Source organism: Rhizomucor pusillus, assembly GCF_041956525.1.
Source record: "Rhizomucor pusillus strain CBS 183.67 unplaced genomic scaffold VTP01scaffold_5, whole genome shotgun sequence".
NCBI classification, from domain to species: Eukaryota; Fungi; Mucoromycota; class Mucoromycetes; order Mucorales; family Lichtheimiaceae; genus Rhizomucor; species Rhizomucor pusillus.
This window is the reverse complement of record NW_027192147.1, coordinates 1,005,455-1,022,054: the sequence shown is the minus strand read 5'-3', so window position 1 is coordinate 1,022,054 and position 16,600 is coordinate 1,005,455. Positions and strand designations below refer to the sequence as shown.

Genomic DNA, 16,600 nt, shown 5'->3' with positions numbered 1-16,600 from the left:
ATTCGTCAATATCTATCATGGACCATGTGGTCCGATGGAAATTTTTCATCAATAGCAAGGGATGTATACCGAGAAAGCATTCAAATAGGCTGCATACTGGTCTAGGAATAACGAATTTCTTCTAAGAACATGATCATGAAATGACCTTGCGAATATCGTAGCAACGAAAGATGTTTGGTCAATCCAGTTTCACTGCAGGCAACTATTGAAAGGATATGGATGCACTGCAGTTAGAGACGAAAGTATAGATGACAAATTACACATTCTTTGAAGGTTTCCTGCGACCCTGCGAGAAATACCGTATCACTGGTAAAGCAGCTGAACATAGAATGCTGATCCCATTTATTACAACATAATCGAAAGAACAATCCATTTTGCAGCAATTTTATTGGAGCTGGTCTGTCTGCCAAGTAGGATGATTTCTATGCATGCATTTCTTATATACACATACTGTTGGTTTGTGCATACACAGTAGTGTTGTACATGGTTGCTTAAGTAAGGGGCCACTGCACGGTCTTCGAGGATTTCAAACCATAGCGAAAACGGAGATGGATTATAAACTTCCATGTCAGATGATGTTCCGAGCCAGCTGCCAAGAAACGGGACAATGGGAGAAACTGGGCTCATTGTAAACGAGCTTTTTCTCCGGGAAAATATAACATCCGGAAGGAGAAAGATAATTATGGATACTTTTCCGACTCCATCGTCGTTGCGCGAATTAAACCAGCAGCGAGAGCAATGAATCGCACTGTACCAGCTAGCCAGCTAAGTGATACGAAAGATAGCAAGTTGCAGATCCTTTTGATCATCTGTAGCAGCGGAAAATGTAGAAAGCGAGCATGAGCTCATGCGCTTTTTGCTTGTACGACGCTTTCGTAAACACAAAGTACGTACGTCTTTTTGCTGGGCCAGGTCGCTTGCCATTTTTAATTTCAATGATGCAGACAAGCTTACCAGTTTGTAGAACAAGCAATAACAAGCAACTCTAAATGCTCAATTCTATTTGTTTGACAATTGCTACGGTACATATTCGCAGGGCCATCAGTTCATGTGCCCGCTCAGCATGCATTAGCCAGGTAAACAACTCCGATTCCCCCACATGGGACCACCGTGGCAAAAGCAAGAATGTACATGCAAAGGATGGCTTTGTATAATCGAATACCAAGCAAAGAAACGAAATTGATGATTTGTTGCTAGGGGATGTATTTTGGGGGTTATACTATGATGAGCCTATCAAAAAATTTTGCAAGGTGCCCAATCGACGTCATTCACCGAGAAGACCCTTTATGGAAAGGTTTCATTTCCTACTGCACCCGGTGGGGCCCTATATAATGGTTCTGGTCTCTCGCTAAGTATTCTGGGCATTCTGTTCCTTTTTGCCCTCTTATTATTTCTCGCTATCGTTGTATATTCCTTCTCTAACACATGTCGGGCGCAGCTGCTACCATGGATACAACCGAATTTCCTACGCAACAACGGGCATCTTCTTACAAGTCGTTCTTGAAGCCCGGCAAGTTTTGGCAAAAGTCGAACAAGGTCGCAACAACTACCACTGCTGTTACAAACAATGAAGAAAAGAAGAAACACACAAAATACACCATTGCCATGCCTCCAGCACTGACATTGGCTGGCCACAAAATCGAAAGCACAACTGCTCTTCGAGAGACTGCAAAGGGCCAAGTTTACAAGTTATCGACCATCAATGACTCTGGTGTGTATTTGCCACCATCGCCGACGTTGGACTCCAAGCGAGACCACTGGATTGAATTGGATGAAGAGGCGCTAGCCTTCAAGCTTCCTGGTCCAGAATGTCTTACCACTCGCACCGAGGAGAACGGCAAGAAGCATTGCTCATTTTTTACACCCTCCGCCATCGTTAGCCGCAAATCATCGTCCTACCAATCTTATATTAGCATGCCCCGCCCGATTAGTCTCGACTCGCCTTCCGACGAGGATACTCCATCGCTCATGACCGACTCCACAACTTCTGTTACTTCCGTTAACAACGCATAGAATATATGCGTATCTACTTTGCACTTTCTCAACACCGTCACGCAACTTTCTCTATATCTTCTTCGCCTTTGTCACCTCCACGTCATCCTACTTAGCATAGTATCATTATCGTACTCTCTACCATTTAGTAATTTGTGTTCCTTTTGTTTCCTTTTAATCTGCTAAAGCCATTTTTTGTCTTTGTTATCTTCATTATTAAAAGAGTGACAAATCGGTCTTTGCCGAAATAAGATGTCCCATTTTCGTCCACTCGTGAATATCGCATGACTTTATATTATATACATTCACTCGGAGCTCCTGGCAGCTTACGGCTCACACGCCACTCCTTTATCTAAGTTCGCCGAAGCAGTCTAAACTTGATGTGAGATATTTCGTCTGCTGCTTTGCACATCGCCTCCATAGAAAATTGAGCTTGTTGAAATGCGAAAAACAGTACAATAGTGTGTATATGCAGTTTGAAAGGAGGTTATGTCCCCCATTCTATTACTTGACTGAGAACAGAATAAAAGATATTCAAACTAGCTTAATGTATGCTGACGCTAATGGATATTCGGAATATGTAGCAGCTCTAGCAAGTATACCGGGAGCCACACTGTGGAACTTAATTTTAGGCAGCTCTACGGAAGTAGGTATTCGTTTGAATTTGAGCCATGGAGTTCTGAAATTGGGCAGTCTAACGAAATTGAGCCATTTTGACTGCAAGATAGCATCGAAACTTGACGAGGAAAAGTAAATGAATCGAAGACTATATACAGGTTCTGAGCACTAACGATGGACAATGCAGCCATTCAGCAGACTGTCTGGACTGCTGAGCACTGGTACCAGATCGTACATTTGTCGCCGTACTCTCCATTATTTTTAATCCGATTGAAGAGTTTCAGGCGAAAGTCATGGAAGTTTTAAATAAAGAAGCTGCTTCAGTCCGAGACGAGTCGCGATAGAGTGAGCATATCCTTCAAGAGATTGCTGACAATGGATACAACACCCGTTGTCTTTTTATAGAATATATGCAAATATTGTTCCTTATTTCTTTGGCATTTAGTTTCAGAGCATTAAAATCAATTTCACGGCGATTCGCTTAAATCTGCCTAATGCGTCATCCTTGCTGAACGGCCCAAGTTCAAGTTCCAACATTGTATATAACAAATAGGGTCAGTTACAAGCAAGCTATTACTTAGGGAGGGTGGGATACTCGTTGATCACTTTTCATACTTTTTTAGAGAGTTCCCTTAGTCTCTTTTATTCGAAATTTTTGTCGGCTTTCCACATGACGATCTGACATAATTCACTTCCTCACAAGTGGGTCTGATATCTTGCGACTCCAAGTCATATCTCATCTGTACTTTGTCCGCCGTTGACATCACAAACCTCTATTTTTTCGTTTAGTATTAGGTTTACGAAAGTCTTAATTTTTATTGCACTTTCCTTCAACATCATTATTTCTTCAACAGCTCCAGGTAAACTTTCCACCTCCAAAAGGGAATCGGGAAGCCGGAAGGAACCAATTTCAACCATTTCGTAAATGGCCTCATGGCGCAAGCTCAGTTTGTACAATCGGCATTCAAAACCTAAAACCTCTATTTGCTCAATGTACGCGAATCACCTTCTCATTTTCGTACCTTTCACTAGTATGCCTGTCACCACAGGTTCTCGGACACTAAGTGATACAAGGTTGTCACATATGCATTTCATCTCCTTGCCAAGCTTCAAGAAGTCATTGTAACCATTGCAGGTCCTGTTCTTTTCCGATGGTGACTTCGCTTCCAACGTCAGCAGTGTGATACTCCTTTGCTTTGGCGAAATAGACACCACCTGGTAATCGACTTTGATGTCTTTGGGTATTTTTTGGAAGATGGGCATGGTTTTTTTTGCCCTGATTGAAACTAGTTAGTTTTCATGAGCATTTAGATGGGTGACTTCTTACCAGTTATGCTCCAGCTTTCGCTCTTCTCCGAAAATGACATCCACAATGTCCGCGAAGCGATCCTTGAGGAAGGAATCCTCCAAGGATCCTTTGTACTTTTTGAGCAATCTTGATGCACTATACTTCCGTTAGCCCAGACCACAAGCTTTATAGTTACGACACGTACATCCGATGCAGGATATCTGCAAACATAGCCAGATCACTTTGGTCTTTCTTGAGGGCTGTTTGTAGACAAGACGAGGTGAACAACTTCAGTGTTCGAAGGGAGTAGGCCTCGCCCGATTGCACCATTTCCTTTACTTCTTCTGCTCAAGTACGAGCCTGTTTTGGAAGTTTGTGAGACTTGTCTTTAAGGGTACGCATGAATGCATCATGCTCCTGGACTGTGAGAAATTCCTTGGTCAACGATTGTTTATAATCAGCAGAAAAATAGATGATATGACTCAAGTACCTATGCAAATTCGAATAAATCGATATGCGGTGATGGGTTATCATCAAATTTACTTACAGGATTCTCAAATCTGACATTCCCCCTTCTTTCTTTTTATTTAAGCTGACAGCAGCGCGGCGATACTCCATGAGGATGCCTGTGATGTCCAAAGAGTTCCAGAGCCACTATCTCACCTTACTATGAAAAGATGATACATAGCCAAAACTTGGGTGTACTTACGCGTGCAGAGTCATCCATGATATTGCTTAATACGTTACTTTCTTGTCCATACTTATATCGCGTTCTTGCGCGCTTGTAATACTCTGATGAGCTGACATTTGTGTCTGAGTCGTCAGAACTACCCTCTCCATGTGGTCTCTTCCTAATATCAGGCGTTAGGAACCTAATCTTCGATATCAATGAACACCTGGACTTACAGGCTTTCTGTCTTCTCCTCGATCGCTGCTGTCAGATACTTATCCACCGCTGTGTGTTGCTTTATACTCTGCTTCGATTTCTCTAGCCCGATTCTTGCCAACTCCTCTCGTTCCTCCGACCAAAGCTTCACGTTTGCATAATCTCTGTGACAATTCTTACGGGATATTGATAAAGACGCTATATTTAATGTAAAAACGTGAGACTTACTTACCTTGAGTTTCTTTTTAGCAAACTTCAGCAGCTTTCGCCAGGAAACATCACTTTGATGGAGCCTTTTCAACGTTCGGATATCTTGTTGGCAAGCTGTGTGCGCGATCTGTTTGGTCGCCGACGGATATTTAGTTATATACGCCGTATCGTACGCCGTTATATCGAAGTCCCTGATGGAGCTCCAGTATTCTTCGATAAGTTAGTAACGGTGATTGTCATATCACGACAGCAGATCGTTACCAGGCAATGAGGTAGTCATAGTGAAAGAAGGTTATTGCTATGTGCGCACCCGCAGCGCCGCCTTTGACGCCCGATGGATCGCCCTCCCGTGGACAAATTTTGTTTATAAAGAGAACAGAATCTCGCGAATGATGTATAGTAGAAGATCATCGATATTGTTCAGTTGTAAGGTACTCTACGTCTATTATGAATGTCTGATATCCGATTTTTTCCTCTATATTATGCTTCAAGTACAGCCTTCTTTCCTATTGATACATATCCTCTTTGCCTTTATTGATTCCCTCTATCGATGACATTCCTTTGACGCCCTTTTTCATCAGGTTTGCGGTATATTTATATCTAAACAGCCAGCGTCTGCTGGCATATGGCCTATTTGTTTATCTTCCTTCTCGTAATTAAGGGAATTGCCATTTATGAGCTGTCTTGAATACCTCGCTTTCTTGTCTCGTATAGCAATCCTCGTTAAATTCAACTTTCCAAAGACGGTAGGAAACACTGAAATTATGGAGCTCGACGCGAGATGTGGAATATTTAGGAGTCATATCAGACTTTGTTTACGTGGAAAAACGCTGAAAACAGCGAGAGCCAGCTCTAATCGTGATGAATTTAGGACAATTCACTGTATTACACTCGTAGGGACTACTTGAGCCATTTCTTATAACTAAGTTATCTAAGCCTTTCACCCAATAAACTATTACTAACACCCGTGAATTTCCGGTATAAACAGAGTACGAAGATCTTCCTCTATAGGAATCTAAAGCATGTCAACAACGCAGGAAAATAAACACTCTTTTGCAACATTAGCCTACGATTAACCCTAATCATAATAGAGATCAGACACTTACTAGACGGCATCAATTCGATGATCGAGGTCAAAGAATCAATTTGGCTTCATTTTGTACCGGCAGATCTTCGATTCATGGAAGTCCCTTCCCACTCCCAGTACACGGCACATGGCCAAGTACCGGAAATTTCTCATCAGTGCTAATGCTTTAAGCACTAGGTACGACTACCTGTGTAGAAGGGTGCAGGGTACAGAGACTTCCGTATCATAGCTTGTAATGCCCTAGATTGCAAGAAAATAAGTACTAGGCAACCACGTTGCAGAAGCTGACGGAGGAGATGACGTTGACTGCAGTTTCTCCGACAATGACCTCTCTCTTGACCAATAAGAATTCGCAACGGCCGTGCTTTCAATTTGGACGGCATAAACGAGTCTCACCCTTTCTTGTATCAAAAAAGCAATGGGATCATAGTAATAACGAGAGATGAATCAGAAGCTTATACTAATACTTGGCAAGGATGGTGAGCCTCGCTTAACGATTGGACTAGTGCAGTGTAGTTAGCTACGCGTTGCAGTTCTTAATTGGGCATTCTGGTTCCTTATGGCGAAGATTTTCTATCCAAGTCCAAAGAGGCGCAACGGTCGCGCGCACTGACTTGGTCAAGTCTACTCTTAATACATTTCGGGAAAACGAAGCCACGGCTCTCTAGATTCGCACTATTCTCAATACGTTTCCCGGGGCGTAACACGAAACAACAGTTGGATTATTCATTCTGATACAGTTCAGAAATTTTTGTATCCATTACCTTCCACTCGATTTCCTTAGTTGTTTAGCTTGATTTTGCTGCGAGCTCCTTTAGTCGAAAAGAATAGAAATTAGACACTGCAACGTCAGGTGCATTATCTCGGTAGTGCTCGAGAAGAAACCGATGTCTGGGGGGATGAGCAAAAAAAATTATGGTCATGTTTCGATGATTACCACATGGTGATGTAAACTCCCTTGTCTCCAGATATATATATATATATATATATACGTGAGGCAGTCCTCAGTCCTCGCTCTCAAATCAACGGTAGAACTTGTAATCAGAACCATGCAGTTTGAATCAGACGAAGCTATTCAAAAAGAATACGACGAGCACCAGAAGAACCTTTCTTCTCTGAAGCACTCTTTGGTCGATAGCATCGATCACGTAGGTTACAGCTTTGTTGTTGTCATTGTGGAACTATTTGTTTGACACTTTCAAGAATGTACAGGCACTGCATAATGCAATGACAGAGACGCAAGATCGAGCCAAGGAGACAGCCGCCGATGTGCAGCAAAGTATCAACGCTGGTAGCGTCGGCAAGGCAACCGAACAGTCTAGCCAGCATGAAATCGGTCATGGTATCAACAAAAGTGCAATGGATGCTATCAAACGAGACGTTGATGCTATGCATCACACGGATCCTGAAGGCTTTGAGCGTGTTGGAACAAAGATTGAGGAGACTTTCGGTGCATCCGCTCTAACCGATGATGGTCCGGATCCAACGCAGTATAACCTTAAACGCTTCCATCGATAAACCATTTTTCTGTGTAAATAAACCGCTGTACATATGATATAAACGATGTTTTGAAAAGTCTTGCTTTCTTTCCTTTCCGTTTTTCCCTGCATTCTGTGTGCTTAAAAAAATAAATGGATCACCCGAATAAGTTACAAACGATTGTTGCCTGTTATTCCGAAAACACCGAGATATCAGCAGAGCAATATGAGTCACAATAATATGGGAATATAAACAATAATCTGAATTGGATGAAGCGAAATACAAAGGGTACCAGAGAGAGAGTGTGTGTGTACTAATCAGATGTTTTCTGGAGCGGCGTTTGGAGACCCCGCCATAGGATAGGTCCCTTCTTGGCCATTTTCAGCAAACCTGTCTTCTGAACGGACCTTTGGTTCGGCTTGAGCAACAGGAAAGAATAAGAGTTCCAAGGGCGTGATGCAATCGCGACCGCCGCAGCAAGGCGAAAACGGGACAAAAACTCACTTGCACCAACGGCATGTGTCAGCCAGCGCAGTGACATCGCGGCGCCATCTCGGCCCTAGCATTGCTCCTACGCCTCAGTCCACGTCTCCTTCCACGCCTGCTTTTCCCAATATTAGCCCTCCTAAACTATCTAGAGAGCGATCGCTGCAACGTGATGAAGGGCCTGTTCAATCCTCGTCGAGCCGACCGCCCTCCATTCGATCAGCTTCATCGTTTGGCCGACCTTTCAACGCTCACCGGCTTATGCATGGTAACGCTGGTGCACATACGCGTCGGCATTCAGGCTACTCGAATTTTAGCACAATGAGCGAGACATCCTTACCATGGACAACTCGAGATATTGGCTTCAATGCTATTTCAGGTACCTGTCAACCAACACCCCTTTACACCGCATGAAGGAGTCAAGAGATCTGGTATGCTAAAACAGTGCAGGTGTCTTGAACGATCCGGCAAAACGTGGGCAAAATTCAACGAAACCTAGCAAGGTGGATGTGCCACCTGTGCCTCATGCATCGATACCAAAAGTGAAGGCATCGGATTTCGACAGTTATTTGGCGCATATTCAGCCAGTATTCGAGAGATACAAGCAAAATAAAGCAACAGAGGAGGAGGGTCATGCAATCACGTCGCCAACGCTTTCACCGTATGGATCGTTGCATAATATACTCGATACGGATGACGCGTCGTTACCAGCGCACCAGCGACGGAGCAGTCGCAATCCATACAGCTTGCCGATGCATCAGGTCTTATCCAGCGAAAGTCTTGCAACCGAAAGTGTCGTGGATGAACAATCTCGAGAATTACCCATGCTGGAAAACGTCCCGTCAATCTTCTTCGAACCAGAATTTCAGCTTGAAAATCCACGCACATTTGATGTTGTATGTGAAGGAGCAGATATCACGGGAAACAGCGGACCAAATCCACCAGTGTCGACAAATAGCATCTTGCAAGAGAAGTTATCGTATTATCTGGATACCGTCGAAGTTCACTTGATCCGTGAAATCGAGAATAGATCGACGTCCTTCTTTGAAGCTCTATCAAACTTGCAGGCGCTACATCAGCAGACGCTTGATTGCGTATCTCAAATCCATACCATCCGTCAAAAGATGAAACAAATTCACAAAACAGAATGTGATGAAGGTTTACAAATAGTACGGTTGCAAGTGCGGAGACGAAATCTGGAGCGATTACAGAAGGCTATCGAGCTAATCAAGGAAGTCCGAGCGGCTCAGCCGACGATCCAAGTCTTGTTGGGTCAGGGAGATTACTTTGCAGCTTTGGATCTTATAGAGGAGACTCGCGCACTTTTGACGAGCGACGAAGCAAACATGGATGTGGATCTGAAAAACGTTCGAGCTCTGGCGAATTTTTCGTCACAATTGGATGAAATGCACAAAGCTGTCGGTATCATGATGCAGCACGATTTCATGAGTATATTGTTGTCGGATTTAAGCTACAAAATCGAGACTACCGATTACGGCGCCGCAAAGAAAGATTTTGCACACGCAAAAGATTTATGGAAACTCCAACCTGAAGAACAAACAGAGCTCAAGGAGCGTCTTATACCCAGCATGAAAGGCCTTTTGAGAACAAGCATGCTTGCTACAACTATGCAAGGATACCGCGAAAGGCTCTTGTCGGAAATCAAAGACTATATACGCAAACAATACCCACCCAGTACCTCTAACAACAGTCGTGATACCAATGGGTATGTCCCAGATCAACCTATTGGCCGACTATTATGTGATTACTCATATACTTTCTGAGTAGACAACAAAACACCATTGCCAAGCAACTGCGGACAATGCCTTTTGATTCATTCTTCGATTTGCTGCTTAACGTCTTTGTAACCGTTATCCGGTCTATTCAATGTGCAGCCACATACCACAAACTTTTGTGCCAGTCAATGGAGGAATGTATGGATGCGCAGAATTTTGATGAATATGCTCGAATGGATATGCAAGCTGTCATGAAAGAATCCGCAGAGACAGTCTTCGCGGCTGCAGACATGGCACATACTCGATGTGCAAAACTTATTGGGTTCCGCGGAGAGCAGAATGCGCAACTTAACCCTACAGACTTCTATCGCCTTGCAAGTGTACTGCGAGGGTTCATCCAACGCTCTGAAGCACTGTGTGGGAGGACATGCTATGGCTTGCGGGGAACTGTCCTGTCGCAGGTAAAATCTAGCCTAATCAATAATCATTCGATGCTTCTCTAACCGGGATATTTCTTGAAAAATAGCAAAAAGCATTCGTTGACCATTTCCATATGGAGAGAGTGAAGCAAGAAGCACAGCTTATCGAGAATGAGCAGTGGGCTGCTAGTGAAGTTCCGGGAGATTTCCAAAGGATCGTCGATCGTATTTGTGATGGAAGCATACTCTCGGCCACGGCGGCGGACGATCAAGAAAGCGAGCGCAAGAGTTCACGTTTCTTGACCGTGAAAGGCACCAACTACTTTGTTGTTGGATGCAGTTTGCTGATCATTAAGATGTTTGAAGAATACTTGCGTTGTATCGGCAACTTGGAAGGCGTGGCAACCGATATCATGCAAAAGCTTGTAGAACTGCTCAAGGTAGCTAATCAGACAACTGGATATGTATTCAGTCACTAAACCTTGTTTTATTTGCAGCTTTTCAATTCACGAGTGTGCCAAGTCATCCTTGGTGCAGGCGCCATGCGTTCGGCCGGTCTCAAAAATATTTCAGCAAAACACTTGGGTAACCATTTTATTGTTTCCTTACGGGATTGGAAACAGTGGAAATATATCGCTAACCATCGGTTGTATCTTATAGCCTTAGCTTCCCAGTCTCTAGGAGTCATGATCGGATTGATACCATCACTGAGAACATGTGTACAAAAGCACATGCCCGCAAAGCATGCGGTCTTGTTGTCAGAATTCGATCGTATCCTCAAGGACTACACTGACCACCAGAGCGAAATTCATGCAAAGCTGGTAGCTATCATGAATGAAAGATTCACAGTCCATGTTAAAGCGATGCAGGTAAAGATAACGCAAATGAATATCCAAAATATCAACAAAGGTCTCAATTGCATAAATCGCAAAGGTTATTCAATGGGATAATGAGGAAGAAAAGGCCTCTGGTAAAAATGCAAACCAGTACATGGAAGTTCTGGTCAAAGAAACAATGACTCTGCATAAGGTCCTCAACAAATATCTACCACAGCAAGACTTGCGCAACATCATGTCAGAAGTGTTCCAATCCTTTACATCACAGCTCACGCAGGAAGTTGCTAAATTGTCAATCAAAACAGAAACAGGAAAAAATAGGCAAGTGTCATGTAGTATACTACATCCAACTATTGTTCTTTGCTAATTAAAATCTTATGCAGACTGGCAAAGGATGCATTGTATTTTACGCAAAGATTATCATCCTTACAGGGAATCGATCCTCCATCTAACGCCTTTATTGACTCTGTAAACCAAATAGCACTCACCCCATAGTCTCACCCCCATTCCGCCTATTCATCGTTCCTCAACAATCAACCATCAAAATGATTTGATTACATAATACAGCTTTTATCAAGCACGCACCACTCAAAAGATAGACTAAACATTGTTGATGTTTGAAATCCCTTCATAGACTTTATTCTTTCATTGCATATTTGTATCGAAAGAAAATATAACAGAAGTATATTTACTTACTTCCAATATTTACCTGTTAATAAGATGAACCATGAGAACAAGTCCATTGTAGAAACTTTAAAGTGGAGACGGAGTGTGGGCAGTCAGGAGGTTTTTTAGATCCTAGAGACCACGGAAAGACAATGAACCACAGCAGGTAAACCGACTCTGGCGGCATTGTCCCCACCTCACAGCCATGCAAACGTTCACCGACACTGATCCAGAGAACCTGGAACAGCTTGGATCCTGTAAGCGGCGCTTGAGAGATGTGGGCCACATATCATAGAATGGATATAACTCTAATCTCATCACAGTTCTGCCCACAGCCATCCGATTCCAGTAAAAACAACAAGTACCTTTTGTGTTTGACCAGAGGGGAATCGAGAGCACTTTACAGTCTTGTTGCAGGATCCTAATACCAGAGAAAGCTTTGGTTGGTACATGTCAACAAGCATATGGAAACAGCAATCGCAGATAAAGAGTGGCAAGTCAAGCATCAGTAGTGGGTAAGCTTGGTATAGATATCGTCAAGGGCTCTTCAGTAGCAGAACTGGACGAAATAAAAACCATTCATCATTCTCGACAAGCCACTCTCTCTAGATTGCAAAGAGTAGAGAAACAGTAACATACCCTATACATAGGAACAATCCAGGATGATGCAAAGCATGAAAGTGCATGATGCGCCTAAATTGCAAGCAACAACGTTAGCAAATGTTGAATAAAGTAAGGAGAGACATTGTTGCTGGTGGCAAGCCAATATCAGTAGTGGGTAAGCTTGGTATAGATATCGTCAAGGGCTCTTCAGTAGCAGAACTGGACGAAATAAAAACCATTCATCATATCCAGGCAAGCCACCAGCACAATCCTAACAAAAATCGAGATTACATACCCACTGTATCTTCAGCTCTCGCTTACATCCTAAGCCTTCTACTACCATGCTTGACTCTTTCCGACCAGTTTGGGATCTGTTAGGATGAAAAAAATCGATCGGTCAGCAACCGCTCGACATGATGTTTTCAATAGCCAGGAGATGAGGGAGATGAAGAGTAGTGTATATCAGATGGTGATGCATGTTAAGGTTTTCGTCAATGACGTTCAGAGATCTTGGTGGGTAGATAAATCATCATATACCCTGGGGTAGGATAAAGGTGGAAGAAGGTACAGGACTGGTATACTTACACAGCCAAACAAGGTAGACATGTCCTTGGACTTGAGAGAAGAAGATACAACGCGAGTCTGCTGCCCATTCAATGCTTCATCCTATTCGAGAAAAGGTCAAGGTATTAGCATGTTACATCTTGATGTACAATGCAAAAAGTACAAACTCGACCGAGGTGGCAAGCGTTTGTTCAGATACGAGGAATTCCAAAAACAAGTCCATTAGCAACACGGTTGCCCAAAGAGATTCAGTGCATCAGAATGCTTGTACTCATCAGACGATGCTTGCCACCTCGTGCGTTTGCCTTTTAAGCATGGTTGAGGATCTACTTGCCTGGACAAGAAAAAGGAAAAAGTAAGAAAAAGTGAAAGAAACTCACGAAAGAGGCGCGCAGGTTTTTATAGCGGTGGTGGTAAGAAAAATTTTTTTCTCTTAAATGGTCACATGCACTCCGCCCCAACTGAAGCGCGCTGTTCGATCACCGCTTTGACACCTTCAGTTGGATCGTCTTTTGCTATGCAAGGAAAAAGGTGACGTTACTATCACTAAAATGCCTCAATGCTCTAGAGAGATATGTATCTTTTTAGTAGTTTAGGAATATGCCATTTCGAGAAGCCGCTATAGGTAGCTGCTTCCCCCGTAAGCCTTCATTGTTCCGTCACAGTTGCGAAAGAAATAGTAGGATATATTACTGTGCCGGATCTAGAGCATCTGGAAAAGTTTCTTGGAGTGTTTTGCATATATACTTTCTAGGAATGATGCTGCGGGCATCTGTCACGTAAAGCGGTCTTCGCGTGTCCAGTCCCCTATGCAGATAGCTGCAGCTGCAGACGGTAAACGCAAACCTTGAAAAGAACCAAGTTTATTTCTGGTGCATTTATCCATATCCCCATCCATTCAGGCGAACGTCAAAGTATTCAGTGCAAAAGCAAAAGTAGCCTTATAAATTGCCTTGTCAAAACCCCTTTAAAAGTCATTTATTTTTTCTGAATCGATCATGAATACTTTGCATTATCCGTAGCTGCGCTAAATGACCATCAGATGCATCGGATTCACGGGGTTATGGATGTTACTGCTGTCTGTTAGTAAACAAATGGTAAAATTTTAAGGGAGCGGGATGCCCTCCTTCTGCCACACTAAGTCCGGGTAAACAGGTTCCGGAATTACTGATCAGGGGGGAAAGGCCGTTGCATACATCAAGAAAAGAACAAATTGAGTAGACCAACAGCAAGTGCATTTGATTGTTTGTAATCGCTCACATTGGAAATGAACCCAATATATTAAAGCTTCGGCTTATTGCGAATTATCCATGCTCTATTGCTCTCATTGTTCTGGATAATTACATGATGTCTTTGGCCTAAAACGCGTAGATTAGGTATTGGAAACATTCTCCTATTGACGGTTTATCTGTTTTTCCAAAACATGAATAAAAAGAGCCTTGAGTTACCGCGGGATCCCTAAAAATAATGTCTCCCTTCCGTAGCGACACCAGCAGCAAGCAATCTATGCTAGCAGACGACGATGCAAAGACGCTCAGAGATATATCATCATCAAAAGCTCCTTCTTCGTCTGTCACATTGGAAGATCCAATGTTTCTAGACTACTACACAGATGGCAAAAACCAATCTGACGGCCATAAGGATGTTACTGCTGCAACGGTGCAACAGGAAGATGAACGTCGACAGGACGAAAAACGCTTGATCAGAACTCTCGATTGGCACATCCTGCCTCTATTCTGCACATTTTACTTTGTCGATTATTTGGATCGTGCCAACATTGGAAACGCCACGTACGTTCTTGATTGTATATCGAGAGTCGATGTACAATATTTCGACAAATAGATATTTATTGTAACGATCAATTATGTAGGATTGCAGGTCTTCAAAAGGATTTGAGCGTAAGTTCCTTTCATGTACTTGTATACAAGTTCGAGAATGAAATATCTAAAAAAAGTTCGCTTGAGCAGATGACAGGATCGCAACTTAGCACAGCAATCTCAGCCTTCTTTGTAACATATGTATGTTACTTGCCATATATTTAGACTGACTGTTTATAGATATGCTAACGCTGTGACCTTTTTTGCAATTTAGATTCTGTTTCAAATACCATCCAATGTAATTTTGAAGCGTTTCGGTGCGCGATGGTGGCTCTCTTCGATCATGTTGGTTTGGGGAGTGACAACGACGTGCATGGCGCTTGTTCGAAACTTTGAAGGCCTACTAGTCACAAGGCTGGTTCTTGGGTAAAACAAACTACTTATTGATAGGATGATAAGAGTTGGCGACAGCCATGCTGACCTAGTTCTTGTATATTCCTTTTCAACGACCACTCCAGTGCTGCCGAGAGCGGATACGTTCCTGGCATCCTATATCAAATGTCGCGTCTGTACAAACCTACAGAGCTAGGATTCCGAGTATCCTTGCTTTTATGCATGGGCGCACTGTCTGGCATAGCTTCGGGGCCCATTGCATTTGCAGCGACGTATCTTGAAGGAACGCATGGTCTACATGGATGGCAATATCTCTTCATCATGGAAGGCGTCCCAACCATCGCCCTTAGTCTCTTGAGCTACATCGTCCTCTTTGACGACGTGGATTCTGTGAGATGGCTTACAGAAAAACAGAAGGCGCTTCAAAAAGAACGCATGGAGCAATACAAGAAGCAAGAGCGGACGCCGATCACTTGGCGAACGTTCCGCGTCGCCCTCCTTGACTACAAGACATGGTTCTTTGCCATCATCCACTTTCTTACGGCTATTTCGCTCACAAGTATCAATGTTTTTGCCCCAATTATCATTGAAGGTACAACGCACTGGATCGGATACGAGTATTCATGATGCTTATTGCTGTACCTAGGGTTTGGATTCCCGGTCCTGACGACCCAGCTGCTGACAACACCGCCTAGCGTGATAGCAGCTGCACTTATCATTGTCTGCGGAATACTAGCCGACCGCGGAGACAAACGTGCATTTTTGGTCACCGTTGGATCATTGATTGTCGCTTTCGGTTACTTTCTGCTTCTCGTGCTTCAAAATCGGTGGGGTAAGTAGGCTATCTGCGCACCGCATCGTTCTTTATCGAGCTAACAAAGGGCATGTTCACGCAGGCTTGTATTCGGCAATGTTCGTTATCGCTGCCGGCATTGGTGTGGAAGGCCCTATAGGTGTGAGCTGGGCTGCTGTCAATTATCCAGATGTGACGGTGAGAGTACTCGTGGTCGCCTTTGTATCCATGGCCGGAAACACCGGAAACGTTATAGCATCGTTTGTATACACTGCTAAAAGCGACGACCTGCAGCACAGTAAGTTCTTGTAAAGCTATATACAAAGTTCATATCTTGGGACTTGGCTCGAACTGTACTGTAGTCTTTGGAAATGCCTTCAACTTGATAACCTCGATAGTCAACGGCGCTTTGGCTGCGCTAACTGGTTTTCTGCTATACCGAGAAAACAGAAAATTCTTGACAGCAAACTTGGAACGCATGGAAAAGTTCGAAAATGGCAATGAGTCTGCTAATGTATCTATCTACGTAAGAGGATATTCCATGGACAATGTGTATGTTTTCATGCAGACTAATTCTATCTGGGTTTGTATAGGCAAAGAGTACGCAAAGATATTATTACTAGTAACACTACTTAGCAAACGTAATAAATGTTAATAAATTTGATGGTACATACGACAAAATTTCAAATGCTACTTTGTGGAGAGAATGGTACTCCCACAAACAGTT

The 16,600-nt window shown here is 43.2% G+C and overlaps 6 protein-coding genes across 6 annotated transcripts; 4 read left to right on the top strand and 2 right to left on the bottom strand.

Moving 5' to 3' along the window:
- Positions 1–1,425: 1,425 nt before the first annotated feature.
- Positions 1,426–2,013, top strand: VTP01DRAFT_8553 (uncharacterized protein; the record flags this gene model as incomplete). Its single annotated transcript, XM_069387687.1, has 1 exon — positions 1,426–2,013. One exon carries the CDS (start codon positions 1,426–1,428, stop codon positions 2,011–2,013), a length of 588 nt encoding a protein of 195 aa, XP_069241431.1.
- A 513-nt stretch (positions 2,014–2,526) lies between these two features.
- Positions 2,527–5,274, bottom strand: VTP01DRAFT_8552 (uncharacterized protein; the record flags this gene model as incomplete). The annotated part of the gene is made up of 11 exons (XM_069387686.1): positions 2,527–2,778; positions 3,382–3,581; positions 3,633–3,886; positions 3,938–4,045; positions 4,104–4,242; positions 4,297–4,388; positions 4,446–4,552; positions 4,608–4,749; positions 4,805–4,959; positions 5,017–5,204; positions 5,256–5,274. The coding sequence occupies 11 exons, from the start codon at positions 5,272–5,274 to the stop codon at positions 2,527–2,529; spliced, it is 1,656 nt and encodes a 551-aa protein (XP_069241430.1).
- A 1,856-nt stretch (positions 5,275–7,130) lies between these two features.
- VTP01DRAFT_8551 (uncharacterized protein) lies at positions 7,131–7,599 on the top strand (the record flags this gene model as incomplete). The annotated part of the gene is made up of 2 exons (XM_069387685.1): positions 7,131–7,229; positions 7,294–7,599. The coding sequence occupies 2 exons, from the start codon at positions 7,131–7,133 to the stop codon at positions 7,597–7,599; spliced, it is 405 nt and encodes a 134-aa protein (XP_069241429.1).
- Positions 7,600–8,016: 417 nt separating this feature from the next.
- On the top strand, positions 8,017–11,532 carry VTP01DRAFT_8550 (uncharacterized protein; the record flags this gene model as incomplete). The annotated part of the gene is made up of 8 exons (XM_069387684.1): positions 8,017–8,425; positions 8,497–9,772; positions 9,835–10,243; positions 10,309–10,641; positions 10,699–10,786; positions 10,862–11,070; positions 11,135–11,358; positions 11,421–11,532. The coding sequence occupies 8 exons, from the start codon at positions 8,017–8,019 to the stop codon at positions 11,530–11,532; spliced, it is 3,060 nt and encodes a 1,019-aa protein (XP_069241428.1).
- Positions 11,533–12,250: 718 nt separating this feature from the next.
- Positions 12,251–13,093, bottom strand: VTP01DRAFT_8549 (uncharacterized protein; the record flags this gene model as incomplete). Its single annotated transcript, XM_069387682.1, has 4 exons — positions 12,251–12,262; positions 12,343–12,396; positions 12,892–12,972; positions 13,034–13,093. The coding sequence occupies 4 exons, from the start codon at positions 13,091–13,093 to the stop codon at positions 12,251–12,253; spliced, it is 207 nt and encodes a 68-aa protein (XP_069241427.1).
- Positions 13,094–14,337: 1,244 nt separating this feature from the next.
- On the top strand, positions 14,338–16,509 carry VTP01DRAFT_8548 (uncharacterized protein; the record flags this gene model as incomplete). Its single annotated transcript, XM_069387681.1, has 9 exons — positions 14,338–14,660; positions 14,741–14,768; positions 14,838–14,888; positions 14,962–15,113; positions 15,206–15,672; positions 15,727–15,912; positions 15,977–16,171; positions 16,236–16,425; positions 16,467–16,509. The coding sequence occupies 9 exons, from the start codon at positions 14,338–14,340 to the stop codon at positions 16,507–16,509; spliced, it is 1,635 nt and encodes a 544-aa protein (XP_069241426.1).
- Positions 16,510–16,600: the final 91 nt, after the last annotated feature.